At 41.1% G+C, this 17,400-nt stretch overlaps 1 protein-coding gene across 5 annotated transcripts in view; it reads right to left on the bottom strand.

The window, feature by feature from the left end:
• ptpn13 (protein tyrosine phosphatase non-receptor type 13) overlaps positions 1-17,400 on the bottom strand; it is an 81,683-nt gene that overhangs the window by 17,438 nt on the left and 46,845 nt on the right. For 3 of the 5 annotated variants that reach the window (XR_009784520.1, XM_061747246.1, XM_061747247.1), the window contains 20 exons: positions 15,624-15,698; positions 15,380-15,548; positions 15,159-15,294; positions 14,941-15,079; positions 13,984-14,136; positions 13,537-13,719; positions 13,273-13,435; positions 12,820-13,192; positions 9,246-9,325; positions 9,122-9,175; positions 8,642-8,731; positions 8,464-8,571; positions 8,244-8,375; positions 7,232-7,665; positions 4,319-4,450; positions 2,553-2,646; positions 2,087-2,172; positions 1,806-1,980; positions 605-819; positions 415-513 (listed from right to left, as the gene is read on the bottom strand). Coding sequence is in view for 4 of the 5 variants with exons in the window: in XM_061747246.1 (XP_061603230.1) it covers positions 415-513; positions 605-819; positions 1,806-1,980; positions 2,087-2,172; positions 2,553-2,646; positions 4,319-4,450; positions 7,232-7,665; positions 8,244-8,375; positions 8,464-8,571; positions 8,642-8,731; positions 9,122-9,175; positions 9,246-9,325; positions 12,820-13,192; positions 13,273-13,435; positions 13,537-13,719; positions 13,984-14,136; positions 14,941-15,079; positions 15,159-15,294; positions 15,380-15,548; positions 15,624-15,698 (3,090 nt within the window). In the remaining variant the exon portion in view is untranslated. The remainder of the gene's footprint in view (positions 1-414; positions 514-604; positions 820-1,805; positions 1,981-2,086; positions 2,173-2,552; positions 2,647-4,318; positions 4,451-7,231; positions 7,666-8,243; positions 8,376-8,463; positions 8,572-8,641; positions 8,732-9,121; positions 9,176-9,245; positions 9,326-12,819; positions 13,193-13,272; positions 13,436-13,536; positions 13,720-13,983; positions 14,137-14,940; positions 15,080-15,158; positions 15,295-15,379; positions 15,549-15,623; positions 15,699-17,400) is intronic. The other 2 variants (XM_061747248.1, XM_061747249.1) reach the window with 2 other exon arrangements.

Raw genomic sequence — 17,400 nt, forward strand, 5'->3', positions numbered from 1 at the left:
TTTTCTCCCCGTACTCCGGTTTCCTCCCACATCCCAAAAACATGCATGGTAGGTAAATTGAGGACTCTAAAATTGCTCCCAGGTGTGAATGTGAGTGCGAATGGTTGTTTGTTTATATGTGCCCTGCCATTGGCTGGCGACCAGTTCAGGGTGTACCCCGCTTCTCGCCCGAAGATAGCTGGATAGGCTCCAGCATGCCCGCGACCCCAGTGAGGATAAGCGGAAGGGAAGATGAATGAATGAAAATCTCAAAATTACAATGTATTGCATCATTATTTCACAGTACAGTATTGTTATCCCTACATCGGATATCAATCCTGTCGCAACTAGATGTCCAAGTATGTTTGCGAAATGATAAGTTTGACAGATTTGATAATTATAAAACTATGATAATTCTTGTTTGGGCATTCTCACCAAAGCTGAAGAGTCCAACTCTGGCAGAACACCCCGTTCCGGTCTACAGAGGCGTAACGTCACTTCCCGTCCTGTTCCTCGCAAGGCTGATATTACCTCCTAAACACAAAGACAGAAATATGACACAAATAAATTTTTTAAATTTTTTTTTTGTGGTTCAAGAAACCCTCAAGGGGCAAAGTCAGCATACATGCTGCGAGAGTCCTTTTAGAGGTGTTTGATTGACGTGGATGATGACATCGCCCATGTGGATGCGGCCGCTCTCCGCAGCCGGCTGACCAGGGAACAACTTCTTCACGCGCACCAGACTGGAGCTCGGACCCTCGTCTGGGATATACTCCTCCCTACTGAAGCTGAAGCCCAGTCCTGAGGCGTTCTTCAGCAGGCACACCTCAAATACATTGTCTGGTTTAACAATATTTAAAAAAAATGTTAAAGAAAAAACAAAGTTACCCTTTCAGTGAATTTGTAATCGTTCATTACTCTGTCTGGTGTATATTTGAATCACATTCCAGTTTTTATTTAAATATAACTTTCTGCAGATAGCAAAACCCTCAAGAATATACCTGAAACAAACCATTAAATATTACGATACACAGGTTTTGTCAGACAAACATGGTTGGAATTTAAATAAATACATGAAGAAAATATTCTAAAATCAGATGGAAAAACAAAACTAAATATTTGTAACATAGTAGAAAGATAAAATTAAATATGATCAAAAGAATCAAGAATTGAAATTACTTTGAAAATTATCACAAAAAGCCAAAAATATGAACTATTAGGCTTCAGCTCACTTGTGGCCATAGTGAGGAAAAGTGGTACAGAAAAAGGATTGATAGATGTATTAAAATAATACAAAATAATATTCCATCCATTTTCCATACCGCTTATCCTTACCAGGGTCGCGGGCGTGCTGGCGCCTATACCAGCTGATATAAAGAAGCTGGTATCAAGAAGCCTTAAGTGTTAACCGTGTCTAAGAGTTCCTGATATGCATGCTGTTGAACCAAGAATAATAGAATGTTTTGGCAGGTATATATTTTGAATTAAATCTGATTCACATTTCACTTTTGTTGTTTTGAGGGTTCTTTTTTTGCTGATAATACTGAAAAATGCTTGTTGTCATTAAAATTAACATTATTTACATAGTTGGTTTTTTTTCAAAAAAACGTTAATTCTTTTCACACTTGTATGAGCGTGAAGAATGTAACTTCAAACATTGGTTGTGCAGTTAATAAAGTCGTTGATGATTGCAATGGGAGACAAAGTTTTCAAATCCGAACAAAGTGTTGGTCAACCAACATCACAAAACAGATCGTCTTTAACCTTAAGGTTCCATTATATTGGAGTCTATGCTGTTCTAATTGTGTGCGACGTTGCTGCTTTACCTGGAGTTAAAAAGCTGTACTCTGGCTTGTCTTTGAGCTCCCGCGGCATCACTTTACTCTTGCTTGGCTCTCGGATGCTGCTGTTGCTGGAGTGCAGCGGTGTGCACTGAGGAGTGACGGGCGCGTGGATCCTTTCCGTAAGTGGATGACCCCTCTCGAGCAACAAATTCACCGTCTGATAAGATAGAAAGATACTTCATTCATCCCAAGAGGTAAATTAAAATGGAGGAAATGGCTTGTAGTTTACAGCCATCCAAATGTCAACCAGTGTTGTCACTCACCTGCCCTGTCTCTCTGAGAGAGTCAACTGCCTGCTGGTGAGAGGCGCCCTCTAGTGACTTTCCGTCGACGGCCACCACACGGTCCCCTGAGAACGCAGCCAAAAATCAAGGCGTTTACATATATGACCAGGCACCTCTCATCCATCCATTTTCTACAGCGCTTGTCCATATTAGGGTTGCAGTTGAGCTAGAACCTATCCCAGCAAAATTTGGGTGAGAGGCAGGGTAAGCCCTGGACTGGTTGTGAGCTAACCGCAGGGCACATTTCGACCAACAACCATTTACCTCTATGGACATTTTAGGGGTTTTCAATAAACCTAAAATGCCTATTTTTGGAATTTGGGAGGAAGCCGGCATACCCATAGAAAACTCATGCAAGCACAGGGAGAACATACAAACTCCACACACAAGGGTTGAGATTCAAACCCAGGCTCTCTACGTGACAATTTTCAACATCTGCATATACCTCTATGTATCCTCCCATCAAGGTCTGCAGCTCCTTTGGGAATGATGGCCTTGACGTAGATGCCGCCATGCTGAATGGTGGTGTTCACTCCCCCCTATGGAATGAAATGACACCATCGTTATGACTAAGTCCAAAAGAGACACTGATATTTTTGGTGGGGGATTGTTGGGTGTGTGGAATTTTATTCATCTACAAGTGCTAAAATTATATCTCAATACTATATGACGGATGTAATACAAAAAACGCAAGATTCATTAATCAAAAGGACTAATTTGTCAATCGAACAATAAAAAAATATCCAGCATCTCCTCAAAAAGTGCATTTTTGGTATCAGTAATGAGTGGAGCAAGGCACGCTTCCAGAATAGTTAATTCAGTGCTGCAAATGGAAAGGAACGTGTCCTTGCCTCACATTTATTGTTTCCTTTATTACAGGGGTCCTCGGTTCCGTTACGTTCCTACAACGGTGATGTAACCCAAATTTGTATCAGAACACGATGTAGACCATAAAACATTAAAATAGAAAATAAGTATGTTAACCGAGCATGCCTTCTTGGGCTGCGTTACATGTTCTTACGCCATTGTGCAAACTATTTCATCGCACGCCGTTTGTAACCTTGAAACGTTGAATGATGGGACCGTTGTAAACCGAGGACCCCCCGCATGATATAATTTTTTAATTATTAGTTCCCATCAATAGTGCAGATCACTTGAAGTCAGTAGTAACTGTTTTCAGTTTCTACAGCATCACAGTCTATTCAAGTGTGTACTTGCGGCACAGCTGTGAGACTATGATGTAATCCATTTAGTTTTTCATATAGTAAGCGATTTGTTACTTTTTAACAGTTCTTCTTAGTTGATTTGTCTAAAGAATAAAGGCCTGCTTTTTAATGAAGACCTCTGGCTTCTGTGTTACTTGGGCACACTAAAATAAAGAAAAAATTAAGACAGATTCAAGTTGCGCTTTTACAGTTTAGTGTGTTTAGTGTTTTTCTTCTATGGAAAATTCACTGGCGCAGTCCTGCAGATATGATAATGTTGATGTCCCTGCCACTGGGCAATTTAAACCAAATCTGTGTGTCATGTACTGAACTCTACTGCCTGGTGGCTTGCAGTAAAGGTAATTACAGCTTGCCTGTGGTACCACCAATTATTATTATTATTTTTTACTGAGTGATAAAGGGAGGTGAGGCAATTATTTATTCCACCCAATAATTAGCTGGGACATGGCGCATAATTGAGCAGAGGCCAGTGTTTAGAAGATTTAAAAAATATATATATTTAGGGATTCATTTGTTTCTTGCTCAATTGTCATTAATTCTCTTATAGTGTACTGTAAAATCAAATGAATCATAATCATTTCTTTTCTGCTACCACTTTGTGATGATGAATGTTTTAGTATTTGAAAATATATTACAATAGAACTGTACTACAATTAAAATGGACGCAAACACACAGTACTGTAAGTCGTTGAGTGTGTTACATACATAAATGAGTCCCAGCCAAAAATTCAAATGTTAATAAACACCTACACCAAACATATATTAATGGTACTTTTTAAGGTAATGTTACAAAAAAGTTTTCAAAATAAATAAATGTAGGATGCAGGGTGAGTGACAGTCAAGATTCTGAAAAAGCGCTTCCAGATTGGACCAGATACACCTACAGAGAAGCAAGGCAAACCCGGCAAAGAACACCATCAATTATCAGTGGTGAGGGATGCAGGGGAAGGGAAAACAGGGGGCTTAAGAAAGAGATTGTGAAAACCTTGCCGAACAGTACCGTGACACTTATGCCCAGGCTGCTGTCTTTTTTCGACAGCTCAATGTCAAATAACTCTCCGGGCCGGAGGCTACTGACACCTGAGGCATTACCATTTAAATGTTCCCTGTGGTAGTCCTGCAAACACAAGAAGAAGAAGAGGGCATGACGGTGAATGAGCGCAAGCTGGGACATGCAGAGGGACAGGTGGAGGTGGTGGTGGGGGAGGAAGAGGCAGTTTACGTGCACTTTGCAACAAAACAACCTTGCATTGACATTTGAAATGCAATGAAAGCAATGCAACAAAGGCTAATTAGTGAGGCCAGGCAATGAATGTGGAATCATGTCATTTAAGATCAATACCACATACTGTTTGTTTTGATATCATCTGCACTGGTGATGTATCAAAACAGGAGGGATGGACATTGAAAGCAAATCCCTTGATTGATAATTGGGAAAATCAATTGATTAATCATTATTTTCCAGTTCGGGCAGTGGTATCGAGTGCCCACATTAGCCGCTTGCGCTAGTCGCTGAATTAGTTATTATTACATGATTCACATAACTCCCAAAAGGAGTTGCGAGTAGTGTGCTCCAGCCTCAACTGCTTAAGTCTCTATTTGTCAATTGTCAGAATTCTTAAACGTTTGTTTATGACTTTTTTTTAAGATAAAGCAAAATCTCATAATGTTCTAAACTTGTTTTTATGAATAAGTGAGAAGAGTGAGGACATAAGAGGTGGTCAAGTTCAGGCAGGGGTCTCAACTGCTAATATTAGCCGCTAGCACTAGTCGCGGAATTTCACAAAAGTTTATTTACAGGTTACGAATAATAGTTGCACCAAGGTGACGATAGCAGCGCGCCCCCGTTAGCCACTATTGCTTTAAGACAAGATTCATCAATCGTCAGAGTTCTTGAAAGAGACAGTATGTTTTCAAAATGCTACCAATATTTTAATTGAGCCACATTTCCCAGCTCACTCAACAAAAATGAAACAGAAAGACAGCGACTCGTTGCTCCTCTACAGCGCGCTGGCGACTGACGATGGTGTGCCGTTAGCAGTTCCTTTGATTATTATTTTTTTTCCCCCTTCCAAGTTCGACGCGTCCAGCCTCGCGACCCTCGCGACAGTGTGCTGTGAGCGGCTACGCTGGTCAGCATGACGCCCCGTCCCCTCAGCTGGCCTGGTTTAATGATGTAATTTCTTGGAACGATCAGATCAGATAAAATATAATGTGGTAATCAACTTACCCGACAACTCAGTGAGAAAGGTGCTCTGTCATATACGGTGGTTTTCCCAAGCTCAGCCATGTTAACATCTCTCCTGAGACATGATCGTTTTGAGAGAGAGAGCAGTCAAATTCCTTCTTTTTAACTTTGTTCTAAACTGGAGTTAAATAATCCATTTGCGAGAGGCTGCATGTGTACACGTGAGCCTGCGTGTGCACCGTGGGGGGGGATGTTTAAATGATTGACAGGCCATTTGGTCATGGCTTCTGTCAATATATTATCTCCTTGGCTATTTTTGTCCCACCGTGCCAAGTTTAAAATAATAATTACAATTATATCAGCAGCATTAGATGGGGCCAGAGAGGGGTGACTTAAAAAAAAAAAATCATTTTAATAATATTCTACTGTCAGGTCATAGAGACAGTTTTAACATATCTGACAAAGTTTTAATGAATAGCGACATACGGGGTCATTCATTAATAGAGGCAGTGTTTTACAGTGGTTAAGTTCAGACAGTGGTGTCAACTGCTAACATTAGCCGCTAACAGTCACAGAATTATATAATTAACAAAAAAAAATATTTTGTGATACGAATAAAAATGATGCTCAATTGCTTCAAGAAGTGATTCACCAATCATCCGAATTATTTAATGATCAATAAGGCGATTGTTTGTAAGTTATGGAGGAATCTCTCTGAATGTTCCGAACTCCCGTTTGAAGAATGCGTGCGCAGAGTGAAGATAGGGAGGCGAAACATCGAATGTTAAGTGCTAGCGGCAGGTTAGACTGGTGACGTGCTATGCACAACGCGCATCGCAAGTCATTTGCAATCAAAGGTGTAGCATGTTTTACAGTGGTTAACTTCTTTTTACACTTGTGTGACAGTTGTGTGTTAAAGAGTAAGGGCTGCCACACACATATTAATGCAGGCGAACTAGACAGAGCAGGACAATTGCGAACAAATTACAGTCAGCGACACCCCCGCACAACTGCCGATTGACCGCCGCACACCTATCAAATAGCTGCAACAGAAAAAGTGTGACCCCTGGTGTGTTTCATTTTTAGGGTCCACATTTACAGTCATGCTCACAAATATTGGCAGCCCTGGGGTGCCAATATTTTCGAGCATGACTGTATTGTCGACTATATATATATATATATATATATATATATATATATATATATTTGTCTACAAAATTCCTGCACTCGCTATTCTGGCATGTAGCAAATAGGAATAATTTTGGTAACCCTAATTGACCTAAAACAGGAAAAGTTTAGTGTGATTTCATGCAGACAGTCAAGAGGGGGTGCTAATATTTTTTAGCACAACTGTACATGGTGTGATTGTCAAGGAAAAGGTGGATTGCCCAAGCTGCTGCATCTAATACAAGAGAGGAAATGGGCAAAAATAAAGGAAAGAGTGTGGATATTTGAGAGGCAGTTGGCCTCATGGCCCATTCATTAACTGCACTTGTGCATTTTTTAGCCACAGGTGCATATGATATTATAAACATCACTAAGTATTAAGCAGTCGGTCATACTGTGCTTCTTTAAAGAGCAAAGAGTAGAGTCAATCACCAGCCCCTCTGCTAAAACATCATTAATCATCAGTGGATTACACACAACTCTTCAATCAATCGATTTTAATGCCCATCCCTACAAGATGCCAATCAACAAGCGGCAAAGTACCTTATTGACCATTTGTTTCTCCTGACTTTTGGAGTGACTCTCCTCATCCATGTCCGAATCTCCACCGTCGGAACACTCTGAAAACTTGGGAGCTTCTAAGAGTTTTGTCTTCCGGGTTTTGGGAGGCAACGCCGGCGGTGGAGGATCCAAGGACGAATCTTGGGATTCGAGCGTGGTGGTTGCCCTTTCCAGGCACTGCTTCACTTGGCTAGAAGCGGGCAGGATGATGGATGGAATGCTACTCATCATTTCGTGAGAGGATTGAGAACTTTGCCGGGAAGGGATGGTGGGTGAAGGCGGGTGACGGGTGGCTGGAGGGCTGGATCTCATTGTTGCTGTGCGATCCGCCAAGGGAACTTCCAGTTCTCGCTGAGTGGACTTGAATGCCGCCAGTGTAGACTTGGTCTTGGTTGGAGAAGAGTCAGATGAAGATTCTGGATAAAATAACGCATAAGAACACTTACATACATTAAAGTACAGAGAGAGGACAGGATCAGAAATAAGAGGAAATGATACACTACTAGAATGGCATTGTATAGAGCACAGACCTCTGCCAAGACAATCATAAATGCAGTTCATGTTTACTTTAGGACGTTAATCATTTATTGGAACTGTTCTACAGTGGATATCAATAACCTATGCTAATGCAGTAGTGAAGTCATAATTACACTAAATATTTGTAGGAAAAACACTTCTAGACCATAAATGTAAAATAATCAAATGAGGAACGGTAAGTCAGGTGGCAACTTTCTTACGGCGTTGTAAAAACTCGTTCATAGTGCACTGTTCGTAACCCCATAACATCATGTGTCAAGACCATCATAAATCGAGTACATCCTGCAATAATTTTAAGCACTTGGATGTATAGCATATAGCCCATGGGCCATAGGTTGCCCACCCCTGATTTAAAGCAAAATGGAATGGAACTCTACTTACTGCCTTAGCTAACGCCCATTAGTTTTCCCATTATTATTGATGAGGAGCTTTGGCCACATCACAACTGAAAGGTTACCTTTGTAGAGTCTCTCTTTGGGCTGCGACACCACCAGTGCGACATCATCAGGCGCGTTCTGGAGCACTTCAATGGTTGCGGCGTGAGAGAGCCCTTCCAGGTTCAGGTCGTTGAGGGCGATCAGGCGATCCCCTGCGACGACATGCATGCAGCAAGTGTGACAAAACCTTCACCACAACTGCATAATTTTTAGGAGGCAGAGAAAGTAAGATGGGCCTACCGGGTTTGAGGTAACCGTCAACATCAGCGGGACCCCCAGGCGTGACAGAGCTGATGATGGTACCCATGTCAGTGCGACCAGGGTTCTCCCCACCCACCACCTGGAACCCTAAACATACACACATTGATGTCAACCACACACAAAAATGAGGGGAAAAACTAAAGAAAAAAGTCTTTACCTAGGCCATATTTCACATCTTTCTTCAGGCTTACAGAAGTGATTTGTCTCTCTGGAGATGGCAAAGCATTGACTTTTTTCTTCAGGGAATCTATTAAAGAAAACAATATATGTGGTTGGATTTACTAGAATACACAGCATGTTACATGCTCCAGAAAAAAACATGGATGCACACATCATTGCGACGTGACATGTCAGTGTCTACCGGAGCGGTCTCCACACTAAGTATTCTGAAGGACCTTTTAGTTGCTGCTGTTTTGGTTAGCAACATAGTTTGAATAAGCTGAGCAGTTAACACTCTGTGTTGAGAGAATTACAGTTACTACAGACTTCATTGTGATGGGAAAAGGAGGAGTCTATTTGGGAGAGGTGTTTATATTGTATTTTAACAATTTTCAATGTTTTTACATTCAAATTAACTGAATGTAATGAGACAAAGGAATGCTTGGACCAGTTTTATCAAGAAAGAAATAAAACATACCACTGGCAGAGGTTGGGGTGGACCGTAGCCCAGAGGAGCTGTGCATACTGACACCTAAAAAATGCAAAAGAGCCTTGAGACTGCCCTTGAAAAACAATTCTGAATAGCATACATGGTCACTTACCCATCACATAAGCCTGGCCTGTGTCTTCGATGGAAGAGGAGTCTGAATCTCTTTTGGCCTCAAAGTGACCCCAAGCTGGACTGTTTAGAGAAATGTAAAATTGGGAGATCAATTGCGTCTTTTCTGCCACTAGGGGTCACTAGACTCAATAGAGAAGCTAGGGATAGTGGGACCCAGCATTGTTGTAAACATGGACAGTATGTTTTTACATATTACAGGTTATGTCATACATTCCTGTGAAATGTCTGCGGTTCTGAAAGAGACTAATACTCACGAGGCTAAAGCCAATAGGTTGTTGCAAATAGAGCGTGCTGCTATTATCCAGGGTAAAAAAAAATAAAAATAATTAAAAAAAAAAAATATATATATATATATATATATATATATATATATGTCAGACTGGAACCAACTATAAGCATGTTGAATATTATGTGTTGTGCAATATTGTTAAATGTTACACAGTGACACCTTAAAAAACTGAATTCAAATTATTTTTGCACATAAAATGACAAGAAGAAACAGTTACCATGGACACAAACAGATGTTCAGAACATTCAGATGGGAGCTTCCATCCCTTAAAAAATATTTAAAAAATAATATTGATATATATTTTTAAAACATTAATTTAAGGGTTGGAAGAATCTCCCATCTGAATAATACTGATCAGTCAGCACGCTGGTTAGCACATCTGCCTCACAGTTCTGATGCCTCAGGGTTCGACTCGGGCCTCGCCTGTGTGGAGTTTGGATTTTCTCCTCGTTCCTGCATGGGTTTTCTCCGGGTACTCCGGTTCCCTCCCACATTCCAAAAACATGCACGGTAGGTTATAGCCGTAGGTGCGAATGGTTGTTTGTTTATATGTGTCCTGCGATTGGCTGGCGACCAATTCAGGGTGTACTCCGCCTCTCTCCCAGAGTTAGCTGGGATAGGCTCCAGCACGTCAGCGACCCTCGTCTAGGACAAGCGGTATGGAGAATGAATGAATATTGATCATGGTGTGGTAAGCAGGGTTATAATGGTTTTGGACTTTCCATTTCAGTTACAGTTTTTATTTTGTTTTGACTTTTCTTATTCGCATTCAGTTTGTTTTAATTAGTTTTTAGAGCAGGTTTGTTTATTATTATTATTTATTAGTCTTTATAATTTTCAAAAATACTTCTTTTAGTTTAGTTTTTCTTAGTATCAGTATTAGTTTTATTTATTATTTTTTAATTCAGGGTATTTGTCAAGTGTTAGATAAAAAAAAAAAAAGATCACAATAAATATCGTGTAACACAAACTCAACAAAAAAAATACCATTAAAAAATGTACTAACTTACTAACAGATGAACAACCATCAACAAATCAAATACAGGTACTGTATAACAGTCCACAGATTTTGAAGTGCAATAAGTGTGGTGCATAATACTGCTTCTAAGATTTGATGAGATGCATCACAAGGTACAGTAAAACCTTCCATGAGACACTTGCTGTAGTATGGCCTTTTGTATGTGTTATGTTTAACTTACCAAAAAAAAAAAAAAAAAAAAACTGGTCCTTATGAGGCATATTTTCCATCCCTTGTTGCTAAATAGCAAACTTCTCAAGTGGACTTGCAGATTTGTGACAGTTCGACAGGTAGATCGAAAGTAAGCTTGCTTTTACTTGCGGTATCTCCAGTGAAAAGGCATCCAGTCTGTTTTTTGGTTGAGTCCATGATTATTGTGACAAAGCTTTTCAGGTTTTCCAAATAGTTAAGTAATGATGTGAAAATGTCCTGTTGTTGCAGTCGTTCAATCACCTGCTGTGTCAGCGAGACAAACTCTGCTTTCACCTCTGCTTTTTCGTGGTGGGAAATAGAGGCGTTTCCCCCAAAAGACGAATTACCGACGTGCAGGTTCCGTAGCGGCGCTAGCTGGTCGGTAGCTGTCTAGGCATTTCCGTTAGCAAAACGTAGCAACAAAAATGGATGTAAAAGTTAGCGTCGTGGCAAAACTTGCGCTTGGTCTGGCTGTCAGCGTGGCGAGCCGTCAATACGACGGTGCTGTCCGATGACGTCACTTCTGGGCGACACACAGTAAGTGAACTATAATTCTCCAAATAACTGTTCGACCTTCCTTCCGTACCCTTTCTGTAGTAGTATTAGTAGTAGTAATAGTAAGTATTTATCCAAAATATATTACATTTAACATTAACACCGAAAGCCCATGTATAAAATTAATTGACAGACGAAAACTAAGGACATTTTTGCTGCAATTATAGTTTTGCAAATGTAAACTTTTAAAAACACTCATTTTTATTTTTTTTCTTCCACAAAAATCCATCCATCCATCCATTTTCTAAGCCGCTTATCCTCACAAGGGTCGCGGGAGTGCTGGAGCCTATCCCAGCTGTCATCGGGCAAGAGGCGGGGTACACCCTGAATTGGTTGCCAACCAATCGCAGGGCACATACAAACAAAAAAACATTCACACTCACATTCACACCTACGGGCAATTTAGAGTCTTCAATCAACCTAGCATGCATGTTTTTGGGATGTGAGAGGAAACCGGAGTGCCCGGAGAAAACCCATGCAGGCACGGGGAGAACACGGGATTGAACCCCAGTCCTCAGAACTGTGAGGCAGACGCTCTAACCAGTCTAAGCATCATGCCGCCTTTCACGAAAATTAATTTTTTTCTTCAATCTTAGTTTTATTTTGCTCGTTTTCGTTTACTATAATAACAGGTCCTTGCTTACAATGTGTTGACGCTAATCTTGATGGGCAAATTTATGAGGACCATGGAGTGGTTGCATCCCTACCATTGAAAACAAATACCTTACTTCGTTGCATTTGTCAACCTCAGCGGATGATGACAATGCCATAAATATAGAAAGGTAAAGTCAAACGCAGTTTAAAAAAAAAAAAAGACAGCAGCAACATGAACTTGGGAGCATTAATGACCATAACGATGGCCTTATTGAAGAAAATTGCTTTATGTTATTCGCTCCGAGATTTATTTGCGGCAAATGCATTATGTCTTGTACAAGCATAAAAATATGAGATTCTGGTGTTCACAAATTATCCATCTATCCTGAAAAATCACAAGTCAGGTGCATTTTTTTCAGTCGTTATGATTAGCTAATTTTGTATTTGTTGGAACTTCACAACGTTAAACCTATGGGAACACGTTGTGACAGCATAAAAGTCAAGCCAATGCTAGCTAGCTCTTGAACGTGACTGATTTTTTTTTTTTGCTTCTCAGTATGAGCACTATGTACAGTAAGTAAATAAAAGAAACTATTTTGTGTGAGGTAAAGTTTTTTTCATTGCACCAACTTATCAAAACAGGTATTGCATAAAAGACAGTAAAAATGTATACTTTTTCTACATTTCTGAATCTGTACTTTTAAACAGGAGTTGAATCTGTAATTCTATTTTTACCAACCAGTTATTTACACAAGCATCTGTACTTCTATATATGTACAGAGTGAGTATTATTGCCACCTTGTGGTTTTTGTTTGGGTTGTGGCAACTCTAGTGTGGACCTTGTCAGGTGCTTGTTTCTGCTGCCACAGAGTTGGCGAAAAACGAATGAGCTTCACTCAAACTCACGTGTTGGTCTGGTGCGAGAGAGAGTCTGTGTCCGAACTGGCACGCTGGCTGGGTAGTATCCGAGCCAGTGCATCACTATACGGCTCTGCAGCGCTCTGCTCGGAAGCCTTCGGTGTCTGCCCGAGGTTGTGCAAGGAGCGGCTCATGGCGCGAGGATTAGGGTGCACCTTCACCGGATGGAACCCCGGAAAGTTAAACTGGTCCTGGATCAAGACAGAGCCGGATGGCACCTTGTTGAGTGCCGCCTCGGAATAGGAGATCCTCTTCAGGTGCACTGGGTTGGGGTGCGTGGACAGGTCAGGGGCGAGGCTGCCTGAGCTCACTGCACCCTGACGATCGGTGGAATACTGCAAGCCAGTCAGGGGGCTGTTCACTAGAAAAAAAATACGAAACTAAATACTTTTCATTTATTTAAAAGCAGATAAAAACAGAAGGACATGGCGTTCTTTCTACCGAGGTCTTGGAGCTCCTGGTTGTTTTGAAGGGCCCTCATCTGCTGGTGGAACTTGTAATGGTCAGAGCAGAGCTGTAGCAGATATTGACATGTGTTGCTACTGTCTGTTTGGAAAACATGCTTGATTCCATCGGATGTGTTTTGAAGGCAAATCTTCTTTTTCTGTAGAATGAGTGAGAGGGTTAGCATTAAGTGAGGACCAGTTCAGTTTAGGACCAAAAATGGTTTGGGTTCGGTTACATTGATAAACAAAATGTTCTCACAGTGAATGAAATCTTCTTTGTTTCCCTCCAGGGGAACCTTAGCACTGGGGTTCGATTTCCATTCAGGACCTCAAAGATGAGAACACCTTTGGAATAGACGCCCAGCATGATGCCAGTCTGTGACCTCTTCTCAGGGAGAACACGGTGGAAATGTACCCCGTACTCGGTCAGCCTCTGGCTCATCTTTGGGGAAAAAAAATTATTTAAAAAAAAAAAAAGTCTTAGGCTTAATTCCTACAAAATACAGTAATTAAATGTGGGCAAGTATAATTTCCTGTGGATCTGTGTGTTTAAAGACTTATTATTACACTTATATTAATATTGTTAAAATGCAAGTTAGAACAACTTATCAAGGTGCATTTCTTTCATATGGAAAACAAATCAGAGATCAACCAGCATTCGGCCAGTAAGGTTCCACTGAACTTAGATGTTTTGTTTTAAACTGACCTTGAGGAACTCAAACTCAGCCTCTGACTCAGATGCTCCGTAGCAGTTGCTGTGACGTTTCGGCAGCTCCTCCTTGATGGTCGTCTGGTCTATTTTGTCCATGACTGACACAGGCAGGTACTGTTCCACTCGGAAGTACGTCTTCCCGCGGAGCTGTTGCCCAGACACAGAAATTTGCAAATTTGAGCATAACAGTTAAAAGGGCATCCTCGCTCAGTATACAAAACTTTGAGTTGCAACAAAATATAAAAAAAAAATATCCATCCATCCATCCATTTTCTGAGCCGCTTATCCTTACTAGGGTTGCGGGAGTGCTGGAGCCAATCCCAGCTATCATCGGGCAGGAGGCGGGGTACACCCTGAACTGGTTGCCAGCCAATCGCAGGGCACATATAAACAAACAACCATACGCACTCACATTCACACTTATGGGCAATTTAGAGTATTCAATTAACGTACCATGCATATTTTTGGGATGTGGGAGGAAACCAGAGTGCCCGGAGAAAACCCACGCAGGCACAGGGAGAACATGCAAACTCCACACAGGTGGGGTCGGGGATTGAACCCGGCACCTCATAACTGTGAGGCAGATGCTCTTACCAGTCGACCACCGTGCCGCCGTAAAATAAATAAATACATAAAATAGCTCAAGATAGGTCAAGGTTTAAAGATATGATTCTAGCATAACCACTAACCTTTTTAGCCTTAACCTTACCCTGACCATTTTTTGTCCTAACTTAACATAACCCTTTTGGTCCGAGCAAGAACCCTTTAACCCTTGGTTCTAACATGAACCATTTTGGTCCCAACCTAACGCTAACTCTTTTAGTTCTAACCTAACCCTTTTGGTATTAGCCCAAATCCAAACTTAAGCCTTGGTCATAATTTAACTTATTTGATCCTAACCCTTTACGTCCAAACTAAAGATAAGAGGATACTGTGCATGGGATTGTGTACCTCTGGTTGGTAGTCACCAAACTCTGCCTGTAGCCCTAAAGAGGCCAACAAGATGGCATTTTCCATGTCGCAGCGCATCCTTTCCTCCAGGATGTCCTTTCTCAGCTGTAGATAGTACTGATGTTTGGTCATAGCATGTCTTTTATCCAAGGAAAGAAAACAAATCCCATGATTATATACTTCTGCCAAAAAAGACACCTAGTTTCATAATTACTCACTGAATTAGGTTGACATCATCAAGGAAAAACTTGATGCGTAGGAAAAGGCTAAAAGTCACGTCAGATTTCTTCTTCCAAGTCTCGGGCGCTACTTTGGACAGTTTAACATCGGGATTAACGAAGAAAAACTCGTCATCTGCGTGGAGGCACGGAGACTTCAGCAAAGGTAGAACAATGGACTCACTTTTTTCCGACAGTGTACACAGAACTAGGTGTACTACCTGTGATGTAAGCTAGCCCAAACAGATGACGTTCTACCAGGCCGACGTAGGCGATGATCATATCCAGCGCATCTTTACATGTGGCCTTGACGTCACAACTCAGCTCCAGTTTCTGGCCACTCAGCAACACCACGCCCACCTTCCTCTGCACTTCCTCACCTTTACGCTTCTACAACGACAAGTAACGAATTGTTTACTGGATAAGAAAAGTGTCTGTTTTAACACCAGGAAGATCCACTCTCACCATTACGGAAGAGGGAACACTGAGAGTAACGCTCGGCTCACTGGTCATCTTCACAAACTCTGGTCCATGGAATTGCTGTAGAGGTGAAAAACAAATTACAGAAAAGATAAATAAGTCAATAATACACTAAACTTCAAAGAGTAACTGGCATCTACAGTGGTATGGAGTAAAGTATTCAGACACCCTTACATTTGTCACTCTGTTGTATTGCAGCCATTTTCTAAAATCATTTTTAATTTTTTTTCCTCATTAATGTACACACAGCACCCCATATTGACAGAAAAAAAAATTGAATTGTTGATTTTCTTTGCAGATTTATTAAAAAAGAAAAACAAATATCACACAGCCATAGGTATTCAGACCCTTTGCTCAGTATTTCGTAGAACCATCCTTTTGAGCTAATACAACCGTGAGTTTTTCACACCTGGATTTGGGGATCCTCTGGCATTCCTCCTTGCAGATCCTCTCCAGTTCTTCCAGGTTGGATGGTGAACGTTGGTGGACAGCCATTTTCAGGTCTCTCCAGAGATGCTCAATTGGGTTTAAGTCAAGGATCTGGCCGGGCCATTCAAGAACAGTCACAGAGTTGTTCTGAAGCCACTGCTTTGTTATTTTAGCTGCGTGCTTATAGTCATTGTCTTGTTGGAAGGTGAACCTTCGGTCCAATCTGAGATTCTGAACACTCTGGAGAACATTTTCGTCCAGGATATCCCTGTACTCGGTCGCATTCATCTTTGCTTCGATTGCAACCAGTCATCCTGTCCCTGCAGCTGAAAAACACCCCCACAGCATGCTTCACTGTTGGGACTGTATTGAACAGGTGATGAGCAGTGCCTGGTTTTCTCCACACTTTCTGCTTAGAATTAAGGCCAAAAAGTTATATCTTTGTCTCATCAGACCAGAAAATCTTATTTCTCAACATCTTGGAGTCCTTCAGGTGTTTTTTAGCAAACTCCATGCGGACTTTCATGTGTCTTGCACTGAGGAAAGGCTTCCGTTGGGCCACTCTGCCATAAAGCCCCGACTGGTGGAGGGCTGCAGTGATGGTTGACTTTCTAGAACTTTCTCCCACCTCCCGATTGCATCTCTGGAGCGCAGCCACAGTGCTCTTTGGGTTCTTCTTTACCTCTCTCACCAAGACTCTTCTCTCCCGATTGCTTCTGGTCATCTCAAATGTCTTCCATTTAAGGAATATGGAGGCCACTGTGCTCTTAGGAACCGTAAGTGCAGCAGAAATTCTTTTGTAACCTTGGCCAGATCTGTGCCTTGCCACAATTCTGTCTCTGAACTCTTCAGGCAGTTCCTTTTACCTCATGATTGGCATTTGCTCTGACATGCACTGTGAGCTGTAAGGTCTTATATAGACAGGTGTGTGGCTTTCCTAATCAAGTCCCATCAGTATAATCAAACACAGCTGGACTCCATTGAAGGTGTAGAACTAGCTCAAGGATGATCAGAAGAAATGGACAGCACCAGAGTTAAATATATGAGTGTCACAGCAAAGGGTCTTAATACTTATGGCTGTATTTCAGTTTTTCTTTTTACATAAATCTGCAAAAATTTCAAAAAGTCCGTTTTTTTTCCTGTCAATATGGGGTGCTGTGTGTACATTAATAAGGAAAAAAACAAACACTGATTTAACAAACAAATTATTTTAGCAAATGGCTGCAATACAACAAAGTGAAAATTTTAAGGGAGTCTGAATACTTTCCGTACCCACTTTATATTATATATGTATATATATAGTATTCTTTCACTAAATATATAATGGATATTA

The sequence above is a fragment of the Phyllopteryx taeniolatus genome, chromosome 15 (assembly GCF_024500385.1).
Source record: "Phyllopteryx taeniolatus isolate TA_2022b chromosome 15, UOR_Ptae_1.2, whole genome shotgun sequence".
NCBI lineage: Eukaryota > Metazoa > Chordata > Actinopteri > Syngnathiformes > Syngnathidae > Phyllopteryx > Phyllopteryx taeniolatus.